General features: G+C 43.1%; 1 protein-coding gene across 4 annotated transcripts in view; it reads left to right on the top strand.

Moving 5' to 3' along the window:
- The window catches only part of CHD2 (chromodomain helicase DNA binding protein 2), a 122,081-nt gene extending 99,915 nt beyond the window's left edge, over positions 1–22,166 (top strand). For all 4 annotated transcript variants that reach the window (XM_041752310.1, XM_041752311.1, XM_041752312.1 and 1 more), the window contains 5 exons: positions 3,979–4,157; positions 6,045–6,144; positions 8,381–8,594; positions 14,355–14,598; positions 18,559–22,166. In XM_041752310.1, the coding sequence (XP_041608244.1) occupies positions 3,979–4,157; positions 6,045–6,144; positions 8,381–8,594; positions 14,355–14,598; positions 18,559–18,892 (1,071 nt within the window). In that variant the 3' untranslated portion in view covers positions 18,893–22,166. The remainder of the gene's footprint in view (positions 1–3,978; positions 4,158–6,044; positions 6,145–8,380; positions 8,595–14,354; positions 14,599–18,558) is intronic.
- Positions 22,167–23,452: the final 1,286 nt, after the last annotated feature.

The raw sequence follows: 23,452 nt of genomic DNA, 5'->3' as shown, positions 1-23,452 counted from the left end.
ACTGTCTCTTTCCTCCTGTGAGATGATAATGTGATAGGGAAAGGGAGTGCATGGACCAGGTTTCAAGTGGGAATGGAAATAGGCTAGCATGCCCTCAGGGATCCTAACCCTTCACCAGGGCTCCATGGTCCACGTGTGCTGTGCTCTGTGATTCCTCCCACCTCCTCTGCCCAGAGGTGTGTAAATCACAGCTAACTGACCGTTACTTCAGTCTCAAAGAGAAGAGAACCTGATCTTCCAGATCAAGATACTCCTGCTGTGTGGCAGCAAAGGATAGGATATTGATCTCATCCTGTAAGGTAGTCTCCTCTCTCATTGCTCCTTTCTCCTTACTCTCAAAAATCTATATACATATGTATATATATATTTTTTCTTTGTACTTACCTAATTATTCTTAATTCTCTGTACTGTTCTGTTTTGAGCTGACGGCAAGTAGTGATTCTTATGTAAAGTATGTTTAGGTATTAGAAGTATGTCTAAAGAAATATTTTTAATGAAAAGGGTATATCAATGAATGTGTAAACTGACTGAATGAATAAATTCATTGTACAACCAGCATCTGATCTGCTGACCTTTTCCTGATTTTTCCTCAGTCCAATATTTATAAGAGAAAATCCTAACACAGTATTTCTAATAGTAACCATTTATTTTAAAAAATGTTTTCACCTATTGGCTTTTTTTATGTTTTAGTATTATGAAATCTTTAAAAACTATAGAAAATTTAAGGAATATAATAGTGATACAGGTACCACGAAACCTTGTCATATGTGTATTTTAAGACTCAGAGTAAAGTTGAAGGCCTTACTGTTTCTTACTCTAAACCCACACTTTCCTTTCTTACCTCTCACAAGTAAGGCTGGTTTCAGATTCAGTTACTGTTCGTGTTTGGTTTTAGCATTTTATGACTTCTGTTGGTCTGTAAAGACAATAATGACTCACATAAATAGCCAGGCACTGTTTGTGCATTTTTGTTTTTTTTTTCTCCACAACAATCCTATGAGATAGGTAATTCTCTCCACTTTACTTACTAAAAAAATAAAGATGAAGAAGGGCACCTGGCTGGCTTACCAAGAGCATGACTTTTGATCTTAAGGTTGTGAGTTTGAGCCTCACATTGGGTGTGGATATTACTTAAAAGTAAAATCTTTAGGGTCACTTGGGTGGCTGGCTCAGTTGGTGAAACATCCCAACTTTTGGTTTCAGCTCAGATCATGATCTCAGGGTTGTGGTCTCAAGCCCCGAGTTGGGCTCCATGTTCAGCAGGGAGCCGGATAAAGTTCTTTTTCTCCCTGTGCCTCTCTTCCCGCTCCCTGCTCATGTTCTCACTCACTCTCTTTCTAAAAAAATAAATAAATGAAAATAAAATCTTAAAAAAAATGAAGAGAGTTACATAAGTTATGTGTTAACACAGTAAAGATGTAGGGCAAAGGTTTGACCTAGATTGTGTGGCACGAGCACCTGGGTTCTTAACTGTTCTAGTGCACAGCCTCCCATGTGTCCATACATAGCACACAGTATTGCTTTTCATGTTTAAAAACTTTATATAAATGCTACACTGTGCATATCCTGTAGCTTGATTTTCCTCCTACAGGATCTCTATTTTTGAGGTTTACCCATGTTGGTAATTTAAACTGTTTCAGGGGCTCCTGGCTGGCTTATTTGGGAGAGCATACCACTCGTGATCTCAGGGGTGTGAACTCAAGCTTCACCCTGGGCATAGAGCTTACTTTAAAAAATTTTTTTTTTAAAAGTTTATATTATTATTCTGTATCGTGACTTCCACAATTGATGGTTTCTCCTGTAGATAACCTTAGGGTTTTCCAAATGTTTATTACTAAAAGTAGATGGCAGCAAAATTCTTGTAAATATTCTTAGTTATACATGTATGAGCGGTTTTCTAAGGTGTATAGCTTGCACAGAGCTCTGGGTCTTTCCTTGGGCACGCATGTCCACCACTTTACTAGGTACTATTAAATTATCCCTTCTAAGCTACTTGTGGAGATTTATACATTCCTAGCAGGGAATTTGAGTTCTGATTGCTTCCCAGTCTCAGAAACACTTGGTCATTTCTGATTTATTAATTTTTGCTAATCTGAGGGGTATGAAATTGATCAGTGGCAAAGTTGAACATTTGTTTTTGTATCTGTTGGGCATTCATGTTTCCAGCAGATTGCCTGTTTGTATACTTCGCCTATTTTGGTAATTTGTTCTTAGCTTTTATTTTTTATTTTTTTAAATTTATTTTTATTTTTTTAATTTTTTTTTTGTTCTTAGCTTTTCTATAGAAATCCTTTATACATTCATGATACTAATCTCTTACCCATTATAGTCCTTAGAGACTCCTTCCAGGTTATGATACATCTTTTAATTTTGTGTCACTTTTGAAAATTGAAGTATAACTATGGAAAGTAAATGGAATTACCACAGATAGAAGCTTCAGGATTTTCTTGTGAAGCTTCATGGTCATCTTTAGTTTGTTGTACCAGAAGCCTTATGGTTGACAGCCATGCCCTATGGGTCTGAGAAGTTTTCCTGAATTATTGTATGGTGATTTCCTCCTGATTCTTAGTTTTAGCTTTATAGAAGTTTTTGTTTTTGGATATTGGACTCTGGGAGTGGTTCCCAATATTATTACTTCCTTTTTTTCATTTGTGCTTTTTAAATTCTGCTGTCTAGGAGATCCCCTCCACGTTATCTCACATTATTTCTTTTAAGCTTTTTATTTCTTTTGTTTCATTTCTAAGATTTCTCTCCTGTCCGTGGTTCTCTGAATGTTTTTTTATATTTCTCTTTAACTTGTTTTCCATCATTCATGTTAGATGCTTTTTCAGGTGATGGTGATTTAGAATTGTTGGTTGTCTGCACACACATTTGGGAGTAGGGGACTAACCATCCGACCAAAGCTCTGAGCATGTGAGTGGAGCTTGGTGGACTTCGTGTGATCACTGTTCGGTGATGTGGCTGGGTTGGTTCATTGGGAGACTGGCTGGCAGGGGGTAGTTCCTCCTCTTAGATGGTCAGATTTTGTGGACAAGGACCCTCCAGTCTCCTGAGTGAAGGGTGAAGGCCTGGCTTTCTTCATTCTGGAGTCTGGGAGGCAGAAGGCCAGGTGCTGACTCCTCTGGTATATGCATGGTCATTACTCCTGTTTCAGGAGTAATTACCCCTGCCTCTCCCCTGTGCCTGTGTTGCGCAGTTCAGAGACCTCTCCTTCATCCTCCTTAGATAATAACCTCTGTACCTTTTGCTGAGCAGAGTTGGAAGTTTGGGTTTCTCTTGTGAATCTGGGTATTTGTTACTTTTAAGTATTGTTGAAAAAACCAGTCCTTAGTTTTAACTCTCCTGCTTCAGAGATACATCGCTCACCTCTGTGGGGGATGTTACAGTATAAACCAGGTTGGTTCTCATCTCCTGTCTCTTAAGTCATTTCCTTTGCTGCCAGTATTTTGTTACTCTTGTTTTCTCTGCATTTTCCCTTGGTTTGAGGGCCCATCTCTGTAAGACACTCCCTTTACTGTTGTTCAGTAGAGTTGGGCAGGGGGAGAAAACAGCTCTTGTTTACAGCTCACCATCTTTATCTGGAAGTTAGCATCTTACAAGCCCAAAGGACTTGTGAATATTTTATTCTGTAGTTTTAGATAGTTTATCTGGTGTTTCTAGGTTAGTTCCATAATCTTCTCATTTTATCTTCACAATGACCTCCTGAGGCATTATCATGCCCCTCCTGCAGATGAGGAAACACCATTTTGAGCTATAATGAAGGTATAGGAGTCGTTGCTCTAAGGGCTTCTTTTGGGCCTGCGCTTCAGGTTTTCCTGACGTACATTTGTACTTGTTCCCGGAGCCTTAACCCATCCCTCCTCTAGCAGTAACATGGCATGAGGGTGAGCTGGGTTTTCTCTGGGAATTTAGGGCACAGAAAGACAAGATGTTTCTGCTGCATGTGTGTCATGTCTCTTCTCTGTTGTCCTGTTGCAGTGCAAAGAGAGGATGAGGCCTGTGAAAAAGGCACTGAAACAGTTGGACAAACCTGACAAGGGGCTCAATGTGCAGGAACAGCTGGAGCACACCCGAAACTGCCTCCTGAAAATTGGAGACCGGATAGCCGAGTGCCTTAAAGCCTACTCAGACCAGGAGCATATCAAACTGTGGAGGAGGTCAGTAACCTTGGCCTCAGATGGCCAGGAAACTGTGGGTGTGTGTTGGGGGAGGGAGGGGGTATGTTCGGTTTTTGTTTTATAAAAGGTTCAGAGTCACCTAATGAAAAAAAAATTTTCCCCCAGTAAAAACCCGTCTATTAGTAATATGCAGGCTTCAATTCCATTTTTCCTGTAATAGGCCATTCCACTGAGACCAGTCTTTTGAATAGGTAGGTGGATGTCATTATTTCATAAGAGAACAGCAGGAGTACCAGATTTACTGGCCTATTGTCAGAACACACACTTGGTCTGTAAACCTGGATCTAGTCTTATGACTTTACCTGCCTCAGGTTGATAGATACAATGTGATAACTATTTAAATAGTTCTCTCCTAACACATGACATGAAACAAAGACTAAAGTCACCAGAACTGTCATTTCTCCGTTTTCTCAGATAACTGAAGAACTCTGGTAGTAATTTGAGTTAATTCAGAACTGAAGAACTCTGGTAGTTAATTTGAGTTAAAATCCAGTTTAGTCCAGAACTTTAATTTGCATGGCTCATATATATTCATTTATGTATTTACTTTTGATATTTTAAGAAAATACAACTGAAATTTCTTTCTTAAAGATCACTGTAACATTAAGTCTCTTTCTGTAATCCAAAGTTATTTTGAACTCCTAAACTTTGTAGTTTATGTAATTATCTTGGTATAAGAGGCCCAATCTCAGTGGATTGGTTTTGAGTGAAAAGTGGCAGTTAAGAAAGCTTCTTTATGATGCTATCCACCACATGCTTCACACCCATAAAAAAAAAAATAATCTTCAAAATGTTACTTTTGTTCCCCGTATACTGTTAACAACTTCCTCCTGCAGAAGAACAGGCAGGGAGGACACTCTTAGGAAAGGTGGACAGGTGTCTTTGAGCTGGGTGTGGAAGAGTAGGGCTCAGATGAGTTTTCAGGCTTTGGCAAAGGCTTAAAAGTAGGGCAGTGAACTGTGAGAGGTTTGTAGGGTTTCATAGGTTTGTAGGGTTTGTTAAGACCCAGGTCCGTTATAGAAGATCTTAGAAAGGGAAGTGGCTTTGCACACGATGCAGCAGGTTTACGACTTCAGGAGCCAGTACGGTTTCTGTGGGTGGCATGATGTGGCGATACTGTTTTCTACGAAGTGTGGAAGGAGATGAGACTCCTTTTCCAGCTCACCGTGAGTTACTGCCTCCTTGTTCAAGATGCCCGTTAACGGTAATGCCTTGCTAGGATGAGTGCAGTGGTATCTCAGTGGAGGCACTTCTGGGAGTTTTAAGAAGTGATAGGCCTTGGTGGCGACAACTGGGAAGGAAGGAGGGTCAGCAACATGAGGGTACCTGAATGTATGTAGGTCCCAGCCTGGAAGATGGTGGTAATGAGGTTTTTGTGGCAGAGTCCAGGAGGTGTGAAATGTGCAGGAAGACTCTAGGACTTTCCTGGGTGCTGGTGTAAAGCAAGGGATTTTAGCTAGGAGACTCCTCGGTCAGATGCTGTTGACTCTGGCATCTAAAGATGTGTTATGTTAACGAAGCACAGACCTGAAGGAATGTTTCTGTCATTTAACTTTTACACTTGGGAGAATATCCATAGCAGAATTCAGTAGCTTGCCATCAATAGAGAGAACAAAAAGTCATTTAAAAAATTTTGTACTTTGGGCAGTCCGGGTGGCTCAGTGGTTTAGCACTGCCTTTGGCCCCGGGTGTGATCCTGGAGACCCGGGATCGAGTCCCATGTCGGACTCCCTGCTTAGAGCCTGCTTCTCCTGCTGCCTGTGTCTCTGCCCCTCTCTCTCTCTGTGTCTCTCATGAATGAGTAAATAAAATCTTAAAAAAAAAAAATTCTGTAATTTATTAGAACTATATATTTTTTTATTTTAGGAACCTATGGATTTTTGTTTCCAAGTTTACAGAATTTGATGCTCGAAAATTGCATAAGTTATACAAGATGGCTCATAAGAAAAGGTCTCAAGAAGAGGAGGTAAAATACAAATTTAATCCTAATATATGAAGATAAAAACTGGTTCCATAGAAAAATTCCTTAATTACTGTTTTTTCTTGGGGAGATGATCATGGGATGATATTGTTAGTGCTAGAAGGGTCATTGGTTACAGAAGAAGATGTAGGTCTAGCAGTGGGGAGGTGCCCACCATAGCCCTTCCTGCTGGCACAGTGTGCTCTTCAGCGATATTAGCTCTGTGCTCTCTTGGAATGCCACTGTAGTATGAAAGTAACAGTAAGATTTGACAGGTAAAATAGCCAACGTATTAGAACCAAAGCGTGTTCGCATTCTGACAAGGACTTGTGACCCTGTGTTCTTATGTCCTAGAGTCATTGATTCACAGTCTTGTTTTAGCTTATAAACGTGGCTCCTGGTAAACAACAGGGTTGTGGGCAGAAAATACTTTTTCTTTTCTTTTCTTTTCTTTTCTTTTCTTTTCTTTTCTTTTCTTTTCTTTTCTTTTCTTTTTTTCTTTTCTTTTCTTTTCTTTCTTTTCTTTTCTTTCCTTAGCCATGTATACTTGGTGTCCTTCTAGCTGTTGTATGTAGCAACCCAACTGCTCATGTCAAGGAGCAAATATGAGAAGGTGCCCAGAAGTGCCCTTCTTTGGCATAGAGAGGATGGGTACTTGAGTGACTTTGCTGATTCTGCAGGGGCAGTGCAGTGTTCCTTATGCTGGCATGCCCACTTTCAGATCTGCTGACTTGCCATGTAGGCCCTTCCCAAATCAGCCATTTAAGGCCAGTCTGTGAACATTTAACACCTCCTCCACTAACATGTCAGCTTTGTTGTGAAGGTGGAGATGTTATGTCTTTCGTCCCTCTGCTTTGCCTGAAATGGTGTCAGACATGGGGCAGTACTCAGAAGTATTTGTTGCTTGAACTTACACTGTGCTTAGCATTGTCCAGGACTATAGAGTAGTAAGTACTTTTAACTACTTTATAATTTAATTTTATATGGAAGAGTATGATCTAGCAGTAACATACAGAAATAACATATTAATGTCACTGAATGTTAATGCAAATTTTAAGTGTTATAAAAGTCTGAGAGAATAGTCCGGAAAAACTCCAGGAGGGAAAGACCCTCTAGTGGGGAGTGGAAGTTATACAGGATAAAGTTAGAAACATGATGGTAAAGGGCCACATTAGTCTTAAGTATCAGAAGTTAGCATCATTGAGTGAAAGTAGTGGTCCTACTTCGGGGGGTACACACTGTCACAGCCTTTCTGAAGGATAGTTCAGTCAGATTTGTCAATTAAGGATGTAAACATGTTTATAGGGGCACCTGGGTGGCTCAGTCAGTTGAGCATCTGCCTTTGGCTCAGGTCATGGCCTTGGGATCCTAGGATTGAGCCCCGCATCAGGCTCCCTGCTCAGTGGCGAGTCTACTTCTCCCCACTCCCTCCCTCTATCTGATCTCTGGCTCTCACTCTCTCTCAAATAAATAAATAAAATCTTAAAAGTAAAATAAGCACATTTATAGTAGAAATGACTTAAATGTCCAACAATAAGGAATAGATTAAATAGATGATGATATATCCATGTTAGAAAGTATTATTCAGCCATAATAAAATGGTGCAAATAAGTGTTTACATGATAAAAATTTCACAGTACATTAAGTGAAGGAAGAATACCAAATAATATTTTCATTGTTGAAAAAATACAAGCTTAAAAGGACATGGACCAAACTACAGACAGTAATTCCCTTGGTGGTGAGATTTTAGGTCACTTTACGTTTATTTTTTTCTTACTGTATTTTGTTTTATTTTTATGTCACATTTTACTTGTGTGGTAAAGAAGTAAACATTTACATGTTTAGCTTGATGACTTTGGCATAAGAACTAGTTCCCACTGGGCTAGTCAGAGCTTGTTGGTTCTAGGAAAGGTGATGGTCCTAGTTTACATGGTCCAAGCTAAGTCTCTGAGTGAGAACAAGGACAGCCTGGGCACCTGTTTATGCATGCCCTATGTGGGGGCAGCCAGCAGTCCATGTGCACATGCTCACAAGGACTTGCCAGCAGAGGTGCTGCTCTAGGAAGCTGGCATGCTGTGGGAGCTCGGGGGAATTTACAAACATGTTTTGTTAAGAATGTAGTAGGTGGCAGGTGGGATGCCAAGACAGGCAGGAGGGGAATACTTAAAGGTGATGATCTCTGTACTGTTTTTGTGAAGTCAGCCTGGAGGCTTAAGAGTCTTTGGTTTCTTTTTATTCTCAGGAGCAAAAGAAGAAAGATGATGTAATTGGTGGTAAGAAGCCATTTCGACCAGAGGCCTCGGGCTCCAGCCGGGACTCCCTGATATCTCAGTCCCACACTCCACACAACCTTCACCCTCAGAAGCCTCACTTGCCTGCCTCCCATGGCCCACAGATGCATGGACACCCACGAGATAACTATAATCACCCCAACAAGAGACATTTTAGTAATGCAGGTATGTCATTAAATGGAGTTTTAAAAAGAGATGCCAAAAGAATCATTTTATTTTCCAAAGGTAGCAGCTAAATGTTTGTGCTTTGTTCTCCTTTAGGACTTTATTGTCTCCTGTCTCAGACAGACCATGCAGTAAAGATCTAAAAGGCTGTTACTCTAGCTTGAAGAAGAACTTGGCCACCATAAACAAACAAGCTGAGAGAGGAGCAATTTATATTATATAGCACAGTGAAATGGTTAAAACTGCTAATACTGAAAGGGCCCTTGTAAATTGACAATAACAGGATAACCAAACAGAAAAATGGGCAGAGGTTAGCAAAAGAGAATTCATACAGAAGAGAAAACTCAAATGGCCAGCATGACAAGGTGACCAGCACTGCTTTTAGGGAAATGTAAATTAAGGCCACAGCAAGCTAACCAATATTTTTTTGCCCATGAAGATCAACAAAAATTAAAAGAGTGGAATACACAAAAATAGCTAAGAGAGTGAATTGCTACAGTTTCCAGAAATTAATCTGAAATATCTAAATACATAAGCTTTTTTTCTGTGTGTATGAGGATGTATCAGGATGCCATTCCAGTCTTACAGTGGCAAAAAACTGGAAATAGCTTGGATATCCATTAACAGGAGAATCATGAGACAAATAGTAGGACATTGTTAGTCTATGTACTATCATCAGTTATTAAAAAGAATGAGTTGGCTTTAGAGATTAAAAAAATAAGAGAGAAACCAACAACAAAACCTGTATATGTCTGTTGAGATTTTTTTTTTTTAAGATTTTATTTATTCAAGAGAGACACACAGAGAGAGGCAGAGACAGGCATAGGGAGAAGCAGGCTTCCTCCAGGGAGCTCGATGTGCGACTCGATCTTAGGACCCCAGGGTCATGCCCTGAGCCGAAGGCAGATGCTCAACCACTGGAGCCACCCAGGCATCCCTGTTTAGATTTATTGAGGTGACATTCACATAACATAAACTTTACCATTTTATTTTTTTTATTGTATTTTTTTTTTTAAGATGTTATTTATTTGTGAGAGAGAAAGCATGAGAGAGCAAAGCAAGCAGGAGCAGGCGAGAGGGAGGGTCAGAGTGAGAGGTAGAAAAGCAGACTTCCTGCTGAGTAGGGAGCCTGCTGTGTGACTCGATCCCAGGACCCCAAGATCATGATCTGGGTGGAAGGCAGAGGCTTAACCAACAGAGCCACCTAGGTGCCCCAAACCTTGCCATTTTAAATACCCAGTTTGGTGGCATTTAGTACATTCACAGTGTGATGTAACCATTTCTCTTAATCACAGAACATTTCCATCAACTCAAATGGAAATCCCACACCTGTGAGGCAGTTTCTCCCCAGTCCCTGCCTGTAGCCCCCAGTGTGTATTCTGTCTATCTGGGTTCATGTGTTTGGGACCCTGCCTCTTAATGGAATCATACTATATGTGTCTGATTTCTTTCACTTGGCACAGTATTTTCAAGGTTTATCTATATTATAACGTGTATTAGGACTTCTTTCCTTTTTGTGACTGACTTATATGGACACAGGGCACAGTCTGTTTATTCTTTGATTGATGGACGTTTGGGTTGTTTCTATGTTTTGGCTATTGTGAATAGTACTGCTGTGAACAATCTGTGTGTAAGTTTTTGAGTACCTGTTTTCAACTCTTGGGAATATGTATATATCTGGCAGTGGAATTGCTGGGTTACATGGTAACTCTAATATTTTGAGGAACCACCAAACCGTTTTCCATATTATATGTTTGAATAAGCATCCAGAAAGATGTGAAGACATGCACAGTACCAGTGATCTCAGGATGCTGGGAATGGAAGGGTGATTGTAGAAAGTTAATTTCTCCATCTTCTGTTGCTTCACTGATTACAGTGAGCATGCATTTTAAAGATACAAGTAAGAAGAAAGGGAAAAAGTGTATAGAATCAAAGCTAAAAGTATATACTATCTATATACTATCTATTTATCAAAGCTAAATATATGCTATTTATAGGTATAGGATTTTACAAAGGATCAGGCATTCCATAATTATCAGAGTGAAGTATATATTTCTTTCTAAACTTCAGTTTTAGGATTTTCATTTGATTCTTTTTTTTTTTTTTTTTTTTAGATTTTATTCATTTATTTGAGAGAACAGACAGAGCAAGCATGAGCAGGGGGAGGGGCAGAGGCAGAGGGAGAAGCAGAAGCCAACTCTGCTGAGCAGGGAGCCTGAAGTGGGTCTCAGTCCCAGGACCCCCGGGATCATGAACCAAGCTGAAGGCAGATGCTCAACCAACTGAGCCACTCAGGCACCCTCCATTTGATTCTTTTGAAGAATACATGTCAGTCTTCTTGTAAAATTCTCAACTTTTAGAAAACTTGATTTTCCCCCATCATCCTCTTTTTTTGAACAGATGAATTATAGTTATTTAAAAATCTTTTTTTTTTTAATTTTTTATTTATTTATGATAGTCACAGAGAGAAAGAGAGGCAGAGACATAGGCAGAGGGCGAAGCAGGCTCCATACACCGGAAGCCTGATGTGGGATTCGATCCTGGGTCTCCAGGATCGCGCCCTGGGCCAAAGGCAGGCGCCAAACCGCTGCGCCACCCAGGGATCCCTATTTAAAAATCTTTACCTGCTAACTTCAGTATCTGAATTATTGTGTGTCCTTTTCTATTGTTTTATATCTCTTGGTTTCAGTCTAAAGTCCTGTCTTTTGGCATACCTAGTTATTTTTTATGAAATGGGGGACCCTGTGGGGCACCTGGGTAGCTCAGTCAGTGAAGCATCTGCCTTCAGCTCAGGTCATGATCTCAGGGTCCTGGGATCCAACCCTGTGTTGGGCTCCTTGCTCAGCAGAGTCTGCTTCTCTCTCTGCCCCTCCCTGCCCCCTACCATTTGTGCTCTTGTGCACTGTGTTTTGCCCTCTCAAATGAATAAATAAAATCTTTAAAAATAATAAATGGGGGAATCTATGTTTTAGAAATTATGGAAGCTCCAGGTATGTTGCTTTCCCTAGGGAGCATTCATTCTTTCCCTTCCTGGGCACACAAAGTGTGAGGCGATCATTCTAATCTAGTCTGCCTCTGGTCCCCCTGTTCTGGGGCTCAGCTCTTCCAAGTGCTCATCTGGTGGCCTGTACTAGCATTCTCTGATCCTCCCCTCCCACAGGCCTTAAACTCCAATCTGGGTTTTCTCAGCACTGCAAGACTGCCCCAGACTGCTCTGCTGTTCTGAGAGTTCCCGTTTAGGTTTTTAAGCCTTTTTGCTCCCTGCAGATTCAGCACATGTCCTAAGGGAAGACTGGTTGTGCATTTGAGCTCCTCAGCTCTGCTGTGTCCCTCTAGCCTAAAAGGACCTCCGAAGGCTCTACTGGTGTCTTTGGTCCTGTGCTGGGAGGAGCTCAGATATTCAGCCTCTCTCACCTGGGCTCAGAATCACAGCACCCCCTCTCCGCCCAGTGGATACGGCAATCACCTCTTACCTCTCTGAGCTTTTCTGCTCTTTGGAGTCTTACTCCTTCTAGTTTTGGTGGCTCTGGCTGCTCTTTGATGTCTTCAGACAGGTAATTTTTGTTTACATGGCCTTTCTTACTGTTCTTGGTGAAGTATAGCTCTGCAGCAAGCTGCTCTATACTACCCAGAAGCAGAAGTTCCAGGTCTTCTAATCTTAAAAATCTAAGTAGTTCAGATTTCACTGATCACCATTTGATTGAGGGGGAGAAAGGTAATTACTATACAAGATGATTGGGTGGAGTTTCCATGTTCATAGATCTAATTGTATTATTTGTCCTGACTTTTTCCTGGGATCAGACTGGTTTTGTGTTATTTGTGTGACGTCACTGATTTTATATTCTGATCTTTTGAAAGAATGCTTCTTAGCTCACTGTAGTCTTTTATTTAAATCTTGGATTCTTCATCCATCTCCTTAATAGCTTAGCACTTCCTCACCAGCGACCTACCTCATGGAGGGTTCAAGAAGAAAGAAAAGCACTGTTTGGTTTCTCTGGAAGTAAATGGCTTGACTAAAGTTGTAAGCATCTGCACTATACCGCAAACACTGACACCCTGTTTGAAATATTACTTTCCATTTGGTGTGAAGCCATCTGCAAGTGTTTTGTTTTCATGTTGTGAAGGTGTTTCTTTTTGTTGTCTATGAAGTTATTAGGCTTAAAGAGTCAAAGTTTTCTACTTGTTGGTCCTTTGGCCTGACCCACTCTGGATTGGCAATGACTCTCAGTTGCTGGTCGACTGTGTTTTGCTTCGATGGTGTCGGATTTGAAGCTTCCATCATGGTATTAATACAAAAATGCTTAGAAGACCAGCAAATTAAGGGGCGCTTGCGTGGCTCCGTAGTTAAGCGTCTGCCTTTGGTCATGATTCCTGGGTCCTAGAATCTAGTCCCACATTGGGCTTCCCCACAGGGAACCTGCTTCTAGCAGGCTCTGCCTTTGCTCTTCCTCTGCCTCTGTCTTTGCCTCTCTGTGTGTGTGTGTCTCATGAATAAATAAATAACATCTTAAAAAAAAAAAAAAAAAAGACGACGACCAGCAAATTGAGTAGAGAGACATTTACCTGGAGGCCTGTTAGTGTAGTTGTAGATGAAGAAGACGGATTTCCCTTGAGGCCACGTAGTTCTCTCTGGTTAAGCCCCTGTCCCAGTTTCCTGGAGCTACCTGTAACAAAGTGCCACATTCCGGGTGGCTTAAAACAACAGCAGTGTATTCTCTCACACTTATGGAGGCCAGAAGTCTGAAATTAGGATAGCATTCACGTTCTTTCTGAGAGATGAGAGGGAGAATCTGTTCCCAGCCTTTCTCCTGGTGTATAGGGCTACCAGCAGTTTTTGGTGTTCCCAGACTTGTGGCTGCAGGCTGCATCATCCCCATCTCTGCCTTCATCTCTGTATGGCCTTCCTCCCTGTGTCTCTTTATCTCATCCCTCCCTCTGCGTTTCTCTTAGAAGAATATCTGTCTTTGGATCTAGGGGCCAATCTAAATCCAAGATGATCTCCTCTCAAAATCCTTAAGTATATCTGCAAAGACCCTATCTCTCAGTAAAGTCACACTTAACAGGTTCTGAGTGGACATACATTTTGGGGTCACACTTGAACCCACTGTAACCTCCATTCCTGGACTTTTGTGTGCTCACTACCTTTTCTAATTCAAGTTAAGTGTGGTTTTTCTCCTGGCAGGGGAAAAGAGAGACTAAAGAAGTGAAACCATTTCAGTTTGTCCCTGTCCTTGAGAGCACACTGATCCAAATCTAGAGTTAAAGGAATTCCTTTTTACTGGAGGGAGGTTTATCTCTTTGGTGTGGGCTGGAAAAGAGTAATAGAATCAGTATGTATAGTTTGGAAATATTTTCAGAGACCAGGCACAGCTTATGGTACCAGTAGGTAAATAAACTTTCAACGTGTAAACAGAAGATACCTTGTGACTGTGAAACTCAGCAAGTGCTGTTTTCTGAATTAATGATTTTTTTTTTTTTTTGAGTGAAATCTCATTGGAAGATAGAGAGGCTTAGAAAATAAAAAGCCATAGTTATTAGGATTTCCTAAGAGAAAGGCAGTGAATTTTTTTTTGCTTAAAATTTGAGGGAGAGAATGTGGGGACTCATTATTGGAATGTTTACCAGCAGCAGAAAGGCTATGAAGGAGGAAATTCAATGTCTATTTCTCTAACACATGCCAGCCTCTGAGTTTAAAACTTCAGTGGATGTGAAACTCAGCCATTTGTTGCAGTTGTGAAACTGTTCTTTCTTTTCCTGCAGATCGAGGAGACTGGCAGAGGGAAAGAAAGTTTAACTATGGTGGTGGCAACAATCCTCCGTGGGGTAGTGACAGACACCATCAGTATGAGCAGCACTGGTATAAGGACCACCATTATGGGGACCGGCGACACATGGACGCCCACCGTTCTGGGAGCTATAGACCCAACAACCTGTCCAGAAAGAGACCTTATGAACAGTACAGCAGTGATCGAGACCACAGGGGACACAGAGATTATTATGACAGGTAGGCCGAAGGTCCTGAGGCACTAGTTTGACCTCTGCCAAGAGTTTTACTCTTCGAGGGGGAGAAGAGTGCATGGTCCCTGGTCATGTTTTTTGCCCTCAGGGCATCCTGGGAAGTGGGGGAAGAATCCCAGTATAGACAGCTGACACTGTGTACTGAGTGGATGGTTGAAAGTAGAGGCTTTTGAGTTTCCTGGGGGCTGAGGAAGAGGAGAGGTTCCTGATTCTTGCTTTGGGCATGTAGAGTCTGCTAAGTGGAGAAATGGGAGTAGCTATCATAGGCCCAAGCCAACTGATGAACACAATGGCTAGAAAGGGGTTGAATGCCAAGTTACAGGTCTTAAGTTGTGTTCTTTGGGTCAGAGGGAGCTATTTGCAGTTGCATTTTTCCACTTGTACAGGAAAAGAATTTTCTTCCTTCCTCTGAGGAAATGTAGAGAAGTTATAGCCTTAAAATCTTAGAGTCTACAACCAAATTATTAAGCTTTGTGAGAGGCACTCAGAACAGGATCCTGAGAGGGGTCCCAGCCTATAGTCCTTGTCTGCCACCAACCCACAGTTCAGGGGTCAAGGGCTTTTGAAGTCCTACTCTGTCTGCAAGTAAACAGTTTAGTACCATTATGAGCCAAGATAGTAACCTGTGAGAGTTACCAAGTACAGGAATGCCTGAAGAGGTTTTATTTATTCTTCCTAATTTTAGGACTTGACTATATTTTAACCTCATGGTAGCTTTGGTTTTCCTTAGGCTAACAACATGCTTTGTTTGGACTTGAATTTAAATCTGGAAAATTTTGTATAAATATCTTCTTTTTTGGGGAGGATCTGGTAACACATTAGGACAGAGGGTCTTGCCAAGTAGCATCTGTCTCCTTTAGAGGGATCTGTGTCCGCCTCATTGCCCACCCTTCTGTATCGTCTTGTCTGGCTTCAGTGGGCATTTGCCCAGCATTTCTTTGTCTCGATCTGTATTTCCATTCAACGTGACTTTTTTTTTTTCCCTGCCTGAAGGACTTTTCATTTTATAGGATGGGTCTGCTGGTGATAAATCCTTTCTGCATATCTGTGTCTGAGAAAGTCTTTAGTTTGCCTTCATGTATGGAAGATATCTGTGCTGGGTTTAAATCCTAGGTGAACGCTTTCAGTACTTTAAGGATGTTCCTTTTCTTCTACTTGAACTGTCTCTAATGAAAAGTGTCATCTTTTTCTTTCTCTTTATATAATGTGTGTTTTTTCCTATATTACTAGGTTTTAGCAGTTTAATTACAGTGCATCTTGCTGTATTTTTCCTCCTGTTTGTTTTGCTTAGAACTGTTGAGCTTCTTGGATCTGTGAGTTTATCTGATTTATCAAATTAGGATTTTTTTTTTAACCAGTATTTCTTCTGTTCTCCCTCTCTTGGCATTTCTAATTACACCTGTAATTAGGCTGTTTGCGTTGGTCTCCCAGCTCACTGATGCTCTGTTTTCTTTAATTTCGTTTTTTCTCTCTGTTGGATAGTTTTCTATTGTTGTGTCTACAAGTTCACTGAGGTTATTTTTTCAATATCTAACCTGCCTTGAGGCCCATTTAATATATTTTGTGTTTCATACATTGGTTTTATTTCTAGAAGCTGTACCCCTCCCCCCCTTTTTTCCAATTTAAATCTTTCTCTAACTTTTTGAAATCTGGAATACAGCCTGTAAGTATACATCCTTGTTGGCTAATTCTACCATTTGGGTTTGTTTCAGTTGATTAGCTTATTTCCTCACTACGGTCTTAGTTTCCTGGTTTTCTCCAGGCCTGGTAATTTTTGATTAGATGCCTCACGGGGTGCGTAGAGTGCTGGATGTTCTGTGTTCCTGTAAGTATTCCAGAGCTCTGCTGTGAGACACAGGTTACTGGCAAACAGTTGGATTCTTCCAGGTGTTGCTGTTAAAATTCTTTGGGCGGAACGGGAACAGTGCTCTGGCAAGGGCTGATTGTTCCAGCACGGAGGCAGGAGCGCTGCATGGTACTTGACTGCTGTCCCTTGAAGCCTGAGGTTTTTTGGTACGGCTGGTGAGTGCAGGGCACTCACACCTCTAATCTTCTGGGTGGTGATTTCCTGGTCCTGTGTGGTTTCTTCGCGGGCACGCCCTGGATCACTGAATCCCCCCCTTTGTAGGTCTTTGAACTTCTTTGTCTGTGCAGAGTAATTTTGTGTCCCATTGTTTGAACTCCAGCTGCCTCGGTTCTGCCCCGTCCTCTCAACTCTGGAAAGATGTCTCCCCTTCCCTGTGCTGAGGTCTGGGAACTGTCTGAAGGTGGCGGGGTGGGGGTGGGGGGGTTATGATGAACTTCATCTCATTCTCCTTCCATCCCTCGGGAAGTCACTGTTCTTTGTTACTGACATCTCTGACATCTGGTGTCTTGAGAAGCCTGATTCTATACATTTTGTATTTTGTCCCTTCTTTGCTTGTTCAAGTAGCAGGGTGAGTCCAGTTGCCGGGACTCCACCTTGACTAGAAGTTGAAGTCACCTTCTCTCTCTCTCTCTCTCTCTCTCTCTCTCTCTCTCTCTCTCTCTCGTTTAATGAGGGGAAATTCACACAATACAAATTAACTATTTTAAAATATTTTAAAAGTGAACAATTCAGTGACAATTTAATACATTCACAATGTCATGCAACCATCACTGTTCCAGTTCCAGACCCTTTCATCACTATGTAGAAAACCCCATCATCATTAAGCAGTCACTGAATTCTGCTCCCTGCTCCTGATAATCCCAATCTGTATTTTGTTTTTATGGATTTGCATCTGTTGGATATTTTGTATAAATGGAATCATGCAAGATCTGGCCTTTTGTGACTGGCTTCTTTGAACATGTAGCATAATGTTTGAATCTCATCCACATTGTACCAGGTACCAGTACTTGTTTCTTTTCGAGGCTAATATTCCACTGTATCTGTGTGCCACATTTTGTTTATCCATTTATTTCTTGGGAAGACATTTGAATTGTTTTTACCTTTGGATCTTGTAAATAGTGCTGCTATGAACATGAGTGTAAAAGTATTTGTTTGAATATCGTTTGAATATCTGTTTTCAATTATTTTGCGTATATACCTGGGAGGGAATTGGGAGTTCCATTTGACTTCTTAGAAACCACCTAACTGTTTTCTGCAGTAGCTGAAACATTTTACATTCCTACTACAATGTGTGAGAATTCCTATTTTCCCTCATCTTTGCCAACACTTAACCTTCTGTGTGTGTTTAAATGTGACCATCCTAGTGGGGGGTGAATCAGGGGTAGCTCATTATGGTTTTGATTTGCATTTCCCCGATGATTAATGTTTATTAAAGATGTTGAACATCTTCTCATGTGCTTAGTGGCCATTTGTAGATTTTCTTTGGAGAAATGTTTGTCTGCATCCTTTGCCCATTTTTGAATTGGATTGTTTCTTTTTGTTGTTGACTTGTACCAATTTTCTTCTAATAGGATAACAAGCAGTTTACTGTGGTGCTAATTTAAAAAATTTAATATTCTTCACATTGAGTCAATTTTTTAAAAGTTTAATTAACCCTTCACTTATTGTTGCTTATTTGGGTTGACTGTGGCTTTTGCTGTTACTAATAGCTTCTCAAATAATTTTTGTGGCTCTTTTTCTCCTGGGCCAGGTCAGAGAATATGAAATTGTTTGTAGATCTTGCCAGTTTTCCTGAAGGGAGTAAGGCTTTACAAAGCCACCAGTGATTCAAATGTGTACTTGTTTCATTGCAGACTTGAGGCTTATGTCATTTCATAGGATGTGTTTTGCCAATAGGTATAAAATAGCCCTTTGTTACTACTTTTGTGGGGTACCTTCCCCCAATTCCTGGTAATCATTTGCAAACTCTGAGTCCTTTGGAAGTGTCCTTGAATGTGAATGCATTAGGAAGAGCCAGTACATGACAAAGAAGGGGATGAGTTTGGTCTCTCTTGGCTAATCTTTGCATTTCCATTTCAGGCATCATCATGACTCTAAGCGGAGGAGATCTGATGAGTTTCGGCCTCAAAATTACCACCAGCAGGATTTCCGACGAATGTCTGACCACCGCCCCCCGATGGGCTATCATGGCCAAGGACCCTCAGACCATTACCGCTCTTTCCACACAGACAAATTGGGGGAGTATAAACAGCCCCTGCCCCCTCTGCACCCTGCAGTCTCAGACCCTCGCTCACCCCCTTCTCAGAAGTCTCCCCACGATTCCAAGTCACCCCTGGATCACAGGTCTCCTTTGGAGAGATCATTAGAACAGAAAAACAATCCAGATTATAACTGGAATGTTCGGAAAACATAAAGGACGACTGGGAAAGAAGGGCAGAGCAAGAGTCATTAAGCACCTGGATATTTTTGGTCTGATCCAGTAGGAGCCAGTTATCTAGACCAATAAGTGGAGTTTCTGGACATGCTGCTGTTGTCAGCTCACCGGTGGAAGGAGCACCTCGAGGAGTGGAGGGCCTTTCACTCGGTCCAGCTTGGGTTTGGGTCACCACTCCTACACTTTGACACCCCATCCCATTCCAGCCTGGTTCTGGCCTGTCACTGCGATGGGTGCTAGGAGGAAGAGGTGACTTCTGTGTACCAGCTTTGTGAGCTGTGTGTCCCCAGAGAAGGAAGAAGGGATCTTAGAGTCATGAGTATTTTGTTGCCCTGAGCCTGGGTGCAGTGGGCTGGGTAGGAGCGTGTGTGTGTGCGCGTGTGCGCGCGAGCGTGTGTGTGTGCGTGTGCGTGCGCGCGCGCGCAGGCAGCCAGAACCTGCTGGACGGCACACGATTTGCTTCACTGTGACGTAACAGATGCTGCTGACAGGGAGTGGGGCATGGGTCTTGCCCCGTGGGACTTGAAGGGGAGCAGTATACTCCTCGGATGTGTTCTTGGGAGAAACCGTGCTGGGGCCTCAGCATGACACCTGTGGTGCAGGGGGGCTAGACAGAGGAAAACAGCTTCCACAGTGGCCCCTTCCCGACCAACACTAATTTTTCCCACACTATCTGTACATTTCAAAGGCTTGGTCTTCTGAGTGGGCCTCCTTTGCCCTGGTGCCAGGGAGAGTAGGGTCCGTCCAGCTGACTTCTGAGTACTGTGAGCTAGGCAGCATTGGAGTTGGCGTGGGTCTGCCTTTGTTGGGCATGGGCTGAAAGAGGGGCAGGGGCAGTGTGGCCAGGGACTCAGAGTCCCTCGGTGCATTTCTGATCCTGTGATAGGAAGTATTAAGTTCAGAGCCTGGGAAGGAGGGAGAAGCTTGCTGCTGGCAGGGGCCCAGGTGGGGGTGCAGGTGTTAAGCAGGTTTCCTGGGGTGGGGCTTCAGGAGTGCCAGGGAATGGGGGCTTTCGTGTTGTGCCAGGTCAGCATTTGCAGCTGCCTTGTAGTTAATTCTAGTTCCCTTTGCACAGCGTGAATAAGTAGATGACGCACAGCACACATCTCCTGACCCCGTGTGGCGGGTGGACAGGTGGAAACTCCGTTACCTATCGGGAACCCACACATTAGAATTGAACTGCTTATTATTATTATTATTATTTTTTTTTTTTTTTTAGGATGAGATCAAAGTATAAACCTAAGTTAAAGTTTTTCCAAACTAGGATGCCTCCAAGGACAGGGGACTGAGCTGCAGACAGTAAGAGTCCTGGGGTTGAACGAGTCAGTGGTGGGAAGGCAGATTGGTTATACCAATTAATCAGGCTCCTTTCATTCTGCGGATCCTGGGCCTTCCATTTTACTCATTTTAAATATAGCTTGCCAGTATTGTTTGAGTATCCAAAGGCCTTTCTAGGTGGGATAATGGACTTGAACCTACAGCATGCCTTCACGTGTCCAGGCTCAGAGCAGGTAAAAACCTTCCCATTGGGCATGCCCAGGGTCAGCTCTCTGAACTAACCCGTGAGGACTTCATAAAATGATCATCACTTACTTGCCGGGACCCTGGGCAGCACCATTAATGCCTTTACTAAGGAATTCTCAAGTCCTGTCACCCTAGTGAAGCAGATGTGGCTTTGGTGGTTCTTGCTGTCCCCAGTATCCTGGGGCCGGCCAGGTGTGCATCCCTCTAGAGGAGGGACTGGGTCCTCACAGCTTGTTTTGGGAGTTCAGTGGGCCTGCCCCCTCCTGATCTATCTCCTCATGGTACTGGGTAGTTCAGCGTGGGCTTGTACATACCTGGTCAGCATGCCCTGGAGCATAGCCCAAAGAAATGCATAGGATCCCGTGGCCACAGTCATCCCATTGGGACTGTTCTGTGAGAGAAGAGTGTATTTGCTTTGGCCACCACCAGTAGCTTCTTATGACAGTACTGAGACTACCCTGTGTGTCTGTTGCCCAGGCCAAAGAGGAAGGCTAGGTTGGTTTGCTTGTCCTTTGGGTTGGGAGGGGAGGGAAGCAGGAGCCCCCAGCATGTCTCTCCCTGTGGAAAGTCACGCCGTGTCTTCTGGGAGGCATGGCAGGAGGCCCTGAATTTCAGTTCCCAGCCAGGGTGGTTTTCTCTGAAGTTGATAGGAGGTGTGAGTTATTCCCAAAGATATCTCATCATGAAGAAAAAGGAACTTCCTTTTGTTTACATTCAGGACTTTTAGTGCCATATGATGTAGCAAAAGGCAATATTAGCCAGATCAGTGTTAAATTGATTATAAAATTACAGTATCCCCATAAAAGCGTCTATTTTAGTGTTGAAGTATGTTTGAAGAGTGAGTTGGGAAAAGGAGGCATTTCCTCATTGACCTAAATCAGTATAAATACTGTATGCTTTTGTCAAAAACGGATTTGCACAGGTAGGTATTCTCTCCCCGTGGGGATGGGATAAGCTGCCCTGGGAATCTGCAAGGGTGGTATTCCATGGAGCCTAGCTTTGAAGGATTTCATAATTGGGTAGAAACAGCAGGGTTGAGGAAGAGGGGAGTTAGCATCACCTGAGCTCTGGATATAAACAAGGATTAACGTGGTACACCACAGCCCTGGAAAAGGATGCCTAAAAGCCCAGGTCCAGCCCTGTGGTCTTTCCAGAGACAACTGGAGAGAAAAAGCCAGGCCCTCTGCAGAGCCCGAGCTGGTGGCCCCTGGGCCCCCTCTCTCTCCTTCTAGTCATTCCTTTAGCCCTTCCACGGGAAACCAGAACACTTCTCACATCGTGCCGCAGACATTTTAGCCTGATGCCTGAGAGCTGCATCAGGACGTGCGGTGCACATGCAATTCAATTACAAATTCACACAGGGACACTGGAATCCTACAGACCAAAATCCACTCGTCAGCAGGAGCGGTGGCCCTGGGCGGAGCACCAGTGGTTTTCTGGCTTGTCTGAGGGCTGCCGTGTGGGGCGAGGAGAGCCAGGCCAAGGGTCCAGGCTGCTGTAGTCCATCCGTACCCCATGTTTGGGGACAGATGGTTTTTCTTTATTGTAAAATTGTGGACTTTTAAAAACCTGTTGACTAAACAGTAATTAATTTATATTTGTGAAAAATGCCACTGTCCTAGTGATTTCTGATGTAAATACTGTTGTTTATATAGTATGTATTAAATTTTCCTACATTGTAAAACTGCTGTACTTTTGATTCTTGTATATTAAAAAGTGTCACTAAGGATTTTTAGAATTGGTCGAACACAGTTACATTGCGTTGGCGTGAACTCTGACTGGATATACCTCCGGTTCCCTCCCTTCCCTTGCTGTTTGGGTTGTTCAGATCGCTCGCTTGTGTGCTTGTGAAATGGAGCCTTTTAAAGTTGCACTGTTTTTCCTACCGGCACCGGTTGTGGTGTTGGGTCCAGAACCTTAACCACCACAGGTTTTGAGATTGTCCTTGAGCAGCCACTGGTGAGGGTAACAGCCCCGGGCCGAGCCACTGCAGTCCTTAGCCCTTGCCCCTGCGCCAGGCAGGGTGACCTGGAGGGGCTGCCACCACCGGTTGAGCGGAGCTATGCCTAGTTCCCCACACTGGTCGTGCCAAGGAAGGTGCGTGTGGAGAGACCTGTGTCGTCCAGATGGGGATCCTGCACACCCCCCGCCCCCGCCTCCATCCAGAGGAAGCGAAAACACACTGTCTGCCAGCCCACAGCCTTGAGGGTAATTTAACAGTTGGGTTATATATTCATGAAGGGGGAAAAGGCATTTTATAATGGAAACACTGACACAAATGTTAACTCTAGCAATTTGGCACAGGGGCCGGCCCAGCGCTCGCGAGGCCCAGACAGAGGAAGGGTGGCACAGCCTGCGGGTGGAGATCCGTCTGAGTAGGAGTTAGAGAAGTTTGCCAGACCCAAGGGGTTTAGCTAATACTTAGGGGACTGCAAAATCCACCTCCAATCTCCGTGAAGCTCTTAATTCTTGATACCAAATAAACCCATATGTTGGCTCAGTTAACTCCCATGGCTGTCAACCCAGGAGGATTGGCTGCAGGAGGGGCCCCGGAAGGAGAGGCTGGGATTTTTAGCGCGAAGAACTCTTGAGTCAAAGACTCCGAGTGGAGGGTTCTTCCTGCCGATAAACAACTCACAATCATGTTGCAACTCACAGCTCGGCTGGAACCTCTTTGGGAAACTTTAAAGCGCTGCAATAATCAGCTTATGATTTACAATAGCAACGCGGCTTCTAAACCGACTGCTGCCAAGAAGCCTGCCTTTTACTGGAAGGAGCAGGCCCCAGGCCCCCCTCCCTGCTCCCTGGCAGGGCCTCGCATGTCTGGAATCAAGGCAAGTCCTCCTCAATTAGCACCAACAGAAAGGTCACTTATTGAAACAAGGCCCCGTGGTTTGCCAGACCCGTCTGCGCTCCGGATTCCAACCTGTGGCTCTTAAAGGAGCAGGACGGTTTGCCGTAGAGGCCGGTCTTCCCCTAGGCCCTACACCCGCTTGGAGGCCGGGCCCAGCGGCC

The sequence above is a fragment of the Vulpes lagopus genome, chromosome 4, assembly GCF_018345385.1.
Source record: "Vulpes lagopus strain Blue_001 chromosome 4, ASM1834538v1, whole genome shotgun sequence".
In the NCBI taxonomy this organism is placed as follows: Eukaryota; Metazoa; Chordata; class Mammalia; order Carnivora; family Canidae; genus Vulpes; species Vulpes lagopus.
This window is presented reverse-complemented; position numbering and strand designations above follow the sequence as displayed.